This window comes from Macrobrachium nipponense, chromosome 40, assembly GCF_015104395.2.
Source record: "Macrobrachium nipponense isolate FS-2020 chromosome 40, ASM1510439v2, whole genome shotgun sequence".
Classification (NCBI taxonomy): Eukaryota; Metazoa; Arthropoda; class Malacostraca; order Decapoda; family Palaemonidae; genus Macrobrachium; species Macrobrachium nipponense.
Window position 1 is genome coordinate 12,185,287 of NC_061101.1, and position 10,000 is coordinate 12,195,286.

The window sequence follows — 10,000 nt, forward strand, 5'->3', positions numbered from 1 at the left end:
AAAATACAACTTTCAAATACATCAAAACGTATAAAGTTTTGGCAAGTAACTAGTTGAATGCACACAAAGTACTACGTTGGTCGTCTTCTCCTGGCTTTTAGCAGTGCCTTACTGACAACAGTGTCACCAGTCAGCCCCCATTACTATTGTGGAGAGAGATATGGGGAGTGGGAGGGGGGCGATAATAAGTGAATGATCGACAATTATACAGTACAATTAGCCGTAGTGGGAAACGAGTAAATGAACCAGTAAATGAACCAATATTATAAGAGATGATTTACAGTTGGTCGTCTTCCTCCTGGCTTTCAGCAGTGCCTTACTGACAACAGTGTCACCAGTCAGCTCCCATTACTGTTGTGGAGAGAGATATGGGGAGTGGGAGGGGGCGATAATAAGTGAATGATCGACAATTATACAGTACAATTACCCGTAGTGGGAAACGAGTAAATGAACCAGTAAATGAACCAATATTATAAGAGATAATTTGCAAAAGTGAATGACAAGCTTTTTATTCCATCTGGCTGCTTGCTGTACGGAGATTTTGTAAACGGACCAACAATAACACTGTTTATTTTGTAAACTGACCAAAATCTTGGTCGTTTTGCAAAATGTTGAGAAATTAAGGTCATTTTGCAAAATGAACACGAATTTGGTCCTTTTGTATGATGGCCGGCCATTTGTAAGATGACCAATTTTGCAAAATGGCCGTAACACACACACACACACACACACACACACATATATATTTTTATATATATATAATATATATATATATATATATATATATATATATATATATATATATATATATATGAGTTTCCTAATACCTGAGTCCCCCAATATACTGTGTTTCCTAATACACTGAGTATCCTGATATCCTGAGTTTCCTAATACACAGAGTTCCCTAATATACTGAGTTTCCTGATACCCTGAGTTTCCTATTATACTGAGTTCCCCAATATGCTGAGTTTCCTGACACAGTGAGTTCCCTGATACCCTGAGTTTCCTAATTTACTGAGTTCCCTAGTATCCTGAGTTTTCTGACACAGTGAGTCCCATGATATCCTGAGTTCCCTAATACACTGAATCTCCTGATAAGATGAGTTCCCTAATACGCTGAGTTTCCTAATACACTGAATTCCCTCCTGATGAGTTTCCTAATATACTGACTGCTTTTCCAATTACACTAAGTTTGCTAACATCCGTTCCATTTTCGCTCTGGCAGATCAACAAGGGCCAGCAGGAGATTCCAGGATTCGTCGAATGGGGTCTCTTCGGATTCTGCACGGCAGGACTAGGGGATATCAACAGGGACGGATACGGCGGTGAGAGAGAGAGAGAGAGAGAGAGAGAGAGAGAGAGAGAGTGAATCCTTCTGAAACAGTCCATTTATTTATCGATCTATCTATCCTTGTGTCATCTATGTAAGAGTCTATCTATGTTTCATCTCGAGGCGTAAATATGAAGGGACTCTCTCTCTCTCTCTCTCTCTCTCTCTCTCTCTCGTAATACCTTGCAATAAGTACTCAATAGGGGTTTGTAGACATAAGCTCATAAAAGAGGAATGTGCTTTTATAAATACTTATAAGTAAAATACGTCTATGTGTGTGTGTATCTTTGTGAGTTCGTGTTGTACTTTGCATTAAAAATAACCTTAAATGAAGTAAACCTCAAAACCTATATTAGTTAAGCTATTGTCTGCCTGACTGCTAGTACGTCAGTTTGTAAGTATAGACATTACAGAATCTCCTAAAAGAAACGTATTAAATTAAAAAAGTTCCAACTATGTTTAATCCCAACTGCAACCCATTCTTAATGCAACCCTTGATTTTTCTTGCCAGTCTCGTAAAATAATCGCCAAAACTTCAATGCAACTAGTGGAAACTTTTCTCCGGGTATAATGTGCTCTTAAGTGGAAAAAAAATATACCCAACTATCTGCAAAAGTTTATAATATAAAAAAAAAATTATAATCCGCTTTTCCCCCTTGTTCGCTACCAGACGCAGCCATCAGCGCCCCCTACGCTCACTCGCCTGACGAAGGAGGGATTGTTTACATCTACAACGGCTCCCCCAAGGGATTGATACAAAAACCGACGCAGGTAAGGAAGAGAACTAAACTCGGTTTGGCGGTAGGTAAGGAACTTGGTAGGCTATGTAGAAAGGGAGCGTGGGGGGTGGGGGGAATTACAAACATGTCTGGGGGTTTTTAACTATGAGCGAGAACTATCTCTGAGATAAGTAGTAAGGCGAGATTAATTAAATAAGTAGTATTCATTGTCAATCTATGATGTATATATAAATGCATATATACATTTGTGTGTTCAAGTACAAGGAAACAGTTCAACACCGTATAATTTTTCACTGCGGTATATTTGCACACAAACATCACACGTTCGGCATTTTAAAGCGTGCATATATATCTATATAGCTATATATAATATATATATCATCTATATATATTATAATATTATCATATAAAAGGAGACCATAAAACGTTGTTGCAAATATTCCTCAGATGCTCCGCGCCTCCCAATTCCCGAACGCGATGCGAGGCTTCGGCTTCAGCTTAGACGGCGGCCTAGACATGGACGGCAACGGGTACCCGGACGTCGTCGTTGGAGCCGTGGATTCTAACAATGCCGTCCTGCTCATGTGAGTTTCTCTATTGTTGTTGATTTGATCCAAGTTACGTGGAGTTTTGCCTAATATTTACTGAAGCTGGTGTTGATATTGTTAGTTTTAGTTAAAATATGATTGTAATAATATTAATGGTCATGATGACTATATATATCATATATATATAGCTATATATCCATATATAATTACCATATCTTAGTACACGCACTTTGCAAGCCAAAGTTCCCCTTCGTCACCCCCCCCATCTTCATCCCCACCCGCTCTCCAACTTCGCCTAAAAAAAAAAAAAAAAAAAAAAAAAAACCAAGACCCTCGATTTTTATTATTATTTTCTTTTTTTGGAAAAAGGTCAGCCCCGGTCATTACCTTATTCGGAGAGGTCAGCTTCCAGAGCGAGACGCTGAACGACGAGAACAGCTGCGACAACGAGCTGGCGGGATACAGGAAAGTGAAGGGCGTCTGCTTCTACCTGAATATCGACATCAATTACAAGGCGTTCAACTACACCAAGGACATAAGTAAGAAGGTTTCCACGGTATTCAAACTGTTCTCTCTTCGCGGTAAGGTAGTGCCGTCAGCGCACCTCGCGTAACACACTGTAGGCGCTGCTAAAAGGGTGTTTCCGGCGTCCCTTAGGACTTCAGCTGCACCCAGACTTGTTGGTCTTTGGTTTTCCATGTTGAAAATGATGGCAATGGTTGCAGGTCCACAATAATATAGTATGTGAGTATATGGTCTTTAATGGATATTAAAAGCTTTCGAACCTTGTACTAGGTTCATCTTCAGTCAAATGAACATTATGACTTTAAAAATACATCGAAGTAAACTTCTGAACAGGCCAATTCCACTTGACTGAAGATGAACCTAGTACAAGGTTCGAAAGCTCTTAATACCCATTAAAGACCATATAATCACATACTATATTATTGTGGACCTGCAACTATTTTTGGTCTTCATTCTTACCCTATCTCCTACACAAAGGATACAGATAAGAAGATTTACAGGCAGTCCCCGGGTTATGTCAGGTTCGGGTTACGTCGTTCCGGACTTACGGTGCTGTTAACCAAAATTTTTCAGCATCGGAAGTGTAAGTGGATTTACGGCGCTGTTTTGCAGCAAACAAAGCAAATCTATTATCATTACCAGACTTTGAATTTCCTACGCACTTTAATGTAACCCATCATAACTACAGCTCTATACCCAATACTAACTTAACTATATAGCCCATACTAACTATAGCTAATTCCTTACAGATGCCCAGCTACGTATGGTCTTGAAAGATAACTCCGAATCGCCCAAGTTTATCTTCAAGGTCACAAATGACCACAGGTAAAATAAAGAAAGAAATATATATTATAATATATATATATATATATATATATATACACACACATATAAATATATATATATATATATATATATATATATAGTATATATATATATATATATATATATAAAGACGTGTAAACAAAAACGAAGCTACTGTTCCATTTTGTCATTCAAAGCAACCCATTTTCTAAAAAGTTTCTTGTACCTCATATTCATGGAGGCTAAAGCTTAATTTCTCGTACAAAATATTATACTTTATGCAATGGCAATATTCAATGTAAAATGGACTTTATTAAGTTATTTCATATAGATGATTATTTTTTTTTCTGCAGGTACAACATGAATTACACCATTCGGCCTGTAGGGAGCAAAGTTCGGGGGCGTGGAATATACGTTTTTGCTAAGGTATGTTCCCCACCTCAATAAGTAACGATTCACGTGGAAGTAATGCAGTGTAAAATCAAATAACACACATCCTATACATACATACATACATACATGTATGATGTATGTATATATATATATATATATTATATATATATATATATATATATATATATATGCAGCTTAATGCAAGGAGCCAGAAGTCAGTCCATATTAATAATTATCAATAAAGGGAAGAGGACGCACACAGATGTACAGGCTGCCTTTATTGCGACGTTTCGTAATTATCCAATTAATTAAATCATCAGGCTGTTAAAATGAAAAATAAAATTCCTAGTAAAATTATAAAAACAAAACTAAAAATTAAAAATTCAGAAATGCAAAAGCTAAAAAATTATTCTTACAAAATTGTACAAAATATACACATTAAAATTAAGGGAATTAAATGATTTAAAAGGACATACATTAAATGAAAGATAAATGAACATAAAATCAACAAAAATTGACAAAAATTGAAAGCAGCAGTGAACAGAGTTACAGCCATTGAACTAAACTCTTAAAACTGAATCCAAATGACCACTTCCCACAGAGTGACCGATCAGTGATAGGCCAGCCTGTAGCAGTTTCGGTCTCAGTCATCTTGAACCCACCACCTGCACAGGACGCCTCGGCCGGGCCTGGCACTTCACAGGCAACACCTGTGCCACCTGTCCTGGATGGCCTGGGTCCGACGAGCTTCAATACTTCCATCATTCTCACCTGTGCTGACAACAATACCTGTTTCTCCAAGCCCGATATGTCCATTATGGCTTATCCGTGAGTGAAAAACATTATAGACTGTTAACTGTTAATGAGATTCAGTACAGTTTCACTTGTATTTTTGAGAATCATGAAATACATTGTATTGCAATGTCTGGTTGTCTTGCTAATGGCAGTTTAATTGGAATCAGTACAATTTTATTTCTGTTAATGAGAATCAGTACAATTTTACTTCTCTTATTTTAATGAGAATCAGAACTGTTTCACTTCTATTTTTGAGCATCATGAAAAAATATTGAACTGCAATGTCTGGTTGTTTGTCTTGCTAATGGCAGTTAATGATAATCAGTAGTTTTATTTCTGTTGATGAGAAGTAGTACAGTTTAACTTCTCTTCTTTTAATGGGAATCATTACAATTTTACTTCTCTTCTTTTAATGGGAATCGTTACAGTTTAACTTCTCTTCTTTTAATGGGAATCAGTAGTTTCCCTTCTATTTTTGAGAATCATGAAAAATATTGAACTGCAATATCTGGCTGTTTGTCTTGCTAATGGCAGTTAATGATAATCAGTAGTTTTATTTCTATTGATGAGAAGTAGTACAGTTTAACTTCTATATTATGATAATCATGAGCTACATTTAATTGCACTGCCTGGTTGTTTTTACTTCTACTAACGAGAATCAGTACAATTTAACTTCTGTTGATGGGAATCAGTAAAGTTTTACTCCTTTGTAAGTCCTCGCTCAAAGTAACAGTCGGTTGGCTCATCCATCTACAAGTTTTCCTAAATTTGCTCAGATTTCACAGTGATCCAAAACAAAATAAAAGTTAACAAGAAACCTCAGTCATCAGAGCCATCATCTTGGCTTTTTATTCTCATTTTGTTTTCAAGAAATCTTGATGAAACCTTTATTTTTTTTATTATCATTATTTTCATTTCGTTTTTAACAAAATCTTCAGGAAACCTTCACATTTTTATTTTTCGTTTTGTTTTAAGGAAGTCTTGAAGAAACTTTTGTTTCACATTTTTAAAAAAGTTTTTCCAAGACGTCTCGAAGAAACCTTTAATCAATACTTCCTTCCCATTTTTACAAGAAGTCTCGATGACACCTTTGACTGAAAGCTTCATGTAATATTATTTCCTATTTGTTTTTAGGAAATCTTCAGGAAACCTTTAGCTAATACGAGCATGTTCTTTGATTTGATTTCCACGAAGCCTTAATGAAACCTTTAGATATTTTCTTTTCCGCGACGTACCATAACTCTCAAGAACCAAAGACAATTCTGTTAATATTAAAACCTTCCCTTAGCACAACCCTGACTATTGGAAAAGGCTACATGAGTCTACCAGTCCTGGTAGAGGCCCGCCATGACCCAGCTTACCAAGTGGAAGTGAAGGTCAACCACCCCGAATCCATCAAATTCCACCGAGTGGAAGGAACAGGTCTCATTCCAGAATGCAGGTACGGGACCCTCGTCGGTATGACGTCATTCGACGAGTTCACGTGTGTCTTCACCTTCATCGAAGCCTTGGAGAAGGTGAGGATTGAACTTCGAGGGCGACTTTCTCGTTGACAGTAATTTTTCAAGACTTTATAATGGAATGGAATATGGAATTTCGGGTCAAAGCCAACCACTCTGACCTATCATGAGGTCAATCTATGAGGTTATTCAGCGCTGAAAGACAAATTAGGAGTAATAAAAGGTATTAAAGGCGTAACAGGAGAGGGTACAAAACAATTAATTAGAATGAAAGGGGTCGTAGCTACGGGATTAAGGGACGCCGCAAAGAACCCCAAGTAATGCCTACAGTGCACTGAAAGCGGTGCACTGACGGCACCCACCCACATTCAATTGCCTTTCATTTCCCAGGTCAATTTCACCCTGTTCTTCGAACACAACCCCTACGCCCTCATGGAGCACCTGGAGAAGAGGAACCTCGATTATCTGACCATTGACCTCGAGGTCAAGAGCGACAGTAAGGACACAGACGTCAAGGACAACAAGTTCGGCCAAGGTCAAGGTCGTTACCAGTGCCCGGGTCTTCACCGAGTGGTAAGTGTGTGTGTGTGTGTGTGTGTAGGGCTTTACGTGAGTGCATGAGGTTTATTTTTTTTATTTTTTCTTCAGTGGAGAGAGAGATGATGTAAAAAGCTATGCACGGTTGTGCCTGATCAGAGTAAGAAGGAGAGAGAGAGAGAGAGAGAGAGAGAGAGAGAGAGAGAGAGAGAGAGAGAGATTAATAATAACCCATCTGTTAAATGTAGATATATGTTGCCCTACATCAACAGTAAGTTCACTTTCAAAAGTGTGTACGTAGGTGAGGTTCAGTGTACGAGAGAGAGAGAGAGAGAGAGAGAGAGAGAGAGAGAGAAAATCGGTCCTAAGCTTCAGCTAAGCTTCAAAACAATTGGAACATTGCCATGCATTTCCTGACGAACATTATTATTATTATTATTATTATTATCATTATTATTATTATTATTATTATTATTATTATTATTATTATCATCATCTTGCCAGGAAAATCACTTAAGCCTCCCGCAACGAAGGCTGCAATTCGCATTTGGCAATAACTGTCTTTCCTCCCTTCCCATTGCCATCAAATTTGTAATACGAACGATAGCTGCTCGACGATAACTCGACGATACCTCTTCAGAAATGTTCCGTGCTCTGAATTGTAACCGAATTTTCATGTATCCGACCTATTATCGTCCAAGCGTGAATGATTACGACTCGCTTGTAATGAATGATTAGGAATTCGCATTATTATAATTCTGCAACAGCAATTTGCCTCCATTTCTCTCTCTCTCTCTCTCTCAACGGGGAAATAGTTTTCGAGTTTTCGAGGGAATTTCCACTTTGAATCCTCCTCTCTCTCTCTTTTTAATGGTGAGAGAGAGAGAGCTTAGGGGAGAAAATATTTTCCCTATAGATTCTCTTATCTCTCTCTCCCTCTTTTAAAGTGAGAGCGAGCTCAAGGGGGGGGGGAGGAGGGAGAATTTCCCTTTGGATCTCTCTCTCTCTCTCTCTCTCTCTCTTCTCTCTCTCTCTCTCTCCCCGAGCAGCAGTGGCACTCATGAAAACGGCCAAAGGCGCAAAATATTACATTTGATGATATTAAACTATTGGCATTTTTTATCCGCTGGTCTGACCCCAAATAAGATTAGATAGTTTTTGTTGTTCTTAAGGTAAATAAGTTCTTGTCTCCTTTATTTATTAATAAAATAAAATCAATTCGCTTTTGTCAAACCACACCATAAAACATATCTAATTTCTCCCTACTTTAAAAAGTAGGGGAAAGCAAGTAGGTAATGGAACCTACTGTTCTTAAAACCTAACTTTTTTTAATCTTTTATTTTAAAAATACAATTACAATTCAATAATTTACATCATTTGTAAAATTCTCTGAATACAAAAATATAAACTCAGATTAACACTTTGCTACGAAATCAATATCAATCCAAATCAAAACGTAATAGTTTAAAAATTCATTTAGTTACAAACTAAAAGATCTCGGACGCTACAAGCCGATATCACCGAGGCACTGCTTGCTACAATTCCCGGATCAGTTCGAAATGTCAGTACCATGATTACATATTTGGCATGTGCTCATTTCCCTCAGGGAGTCATAACAGCTTGTGGTACAAGGATGACGTTTTCATTATTATTCCACATCTCCGAGGGAAGTAACGTTTGGAGACACACAGCATAATATGTCAAGGTCGATTTTATGCCTTAGTTGTATCCGGGGTATAAAGATTTGATAAGAACCTTGGAATTTGTATGTTTGTATGGTGTTTTTACGTTGCATGGAACCAGTGAAATTTGGTTGTGTTGGGCACACACACATATATATATATATAATATATATATATATATAATATATATATATATATATATATATATATATTATATAAACCCCATTACCAAAGTGTCTGGTCAGGATTTGGGTATTATTATCATTGTTTCAAAAGCACCATTCTCACGGTTTTCGATCATAATTCAAGTATCATTATCATTATTTTTTGTTTGTTTGTCTATTACAGTCCTCCAATTCGACTGGGTGGTATTTATAGTGTGGGGTTCCGGGTTGCTCCGCCTCCTTAGGAGTCCATCGCCTCCTTAGGTCCATACTTTTCTTACTATGTGCACCGTTTCTAGGATCACACTCTTCTGCATGAGTCCTGGAGCTACTTCAGCCTCTAGTTTTTCTAGATTCCTTTTCAGGGATCTTGGGATCGTGCCTAGTATTCCTATGATTGTGGGTACAATTTCCACTGGCATATCCCATATCCTTAATATTTCAATTTTCAGGTCTTGATACTTATCCATTTTTTCCCTCTTTCTCTTCAACTCTGGTGTCCCATGGTATTGCGACATCAATGAGTGATACTTTCTTCTTGATTTCGTCAATCAACGTCACGTCTGGTCTATTTGCACGTATCGCCCTATCTGTTCTCATACCATAGTCCCAGACGATCTTTGCCTGATCGTTTTCTATCACTCCCTCAGGTTGGTGCTCGTACCACTTATTACTGCAAGGTAGCTGGTATTTCTTGCACAGGCTCCAGTGGAGGGCTGTTGCTACTGAATCATGCCTCTTTTTGTACTGGTTCTGTGCAATTGCCGAACATTCGCTTACTATATGTGGTTTATGGTTTAATTTTTCGTATTGCACTTCCTACATATGGGAGAGATGTTATTTCCATCTATCGTTCTTTGAACATATCTGGTTCTTAGGGCCTGATCTTGTGCCGCTGTTATCATTCCTTCAGTTTCCTTCTTGAGCTCTCCCCTCTGTAGCCATTGCCACGTGTCATATCGCTAGCTAGTTCTTTAGTCTGTCTCATATATTGGTCCGTGCATTGGTTTGTTGTGCCATTC

The 10,000-nt window shown here is 37.8% G+C and overlaps 1 protein-coding gene across 1 annotated transcript in view; it reads left to right on the forward strand.

Annotated features, from left to right (window-relative positions):
* LOC135211835 (integrin alpha-8-like) overlaps positions 1–10,000 on the forward strand; it is a 23,597-nt gene that overhangs the window by 10,230 nt on the left and 3,367 nt on the right. The window contains 10 exon segments of the mRNA XM_064245044.1: positions 1,226–1,325; positions 2,001–2,101; positions 2,518–2,654; positions 2,988–3,157; positions 3,893–3,968; positions 4,301–4,373; positions 4,942–5,168; positions 6,424–6,652; positions 6,986–7,168; positions 9,163–9,182. Of these exon segments, the coding sequence (XP_064101114.1) occupies positions 1,226–1,325; positions 2,001–2,101; positions 2,518–2,654; positions 2,988–3,157; positions 3,893–3,968; positions 4,301–4,373; positions 4,942–5,168; positions 6,424–6,652; positions 6,986–7,168; positions 9,163–9,182 (1,316 nt within the window).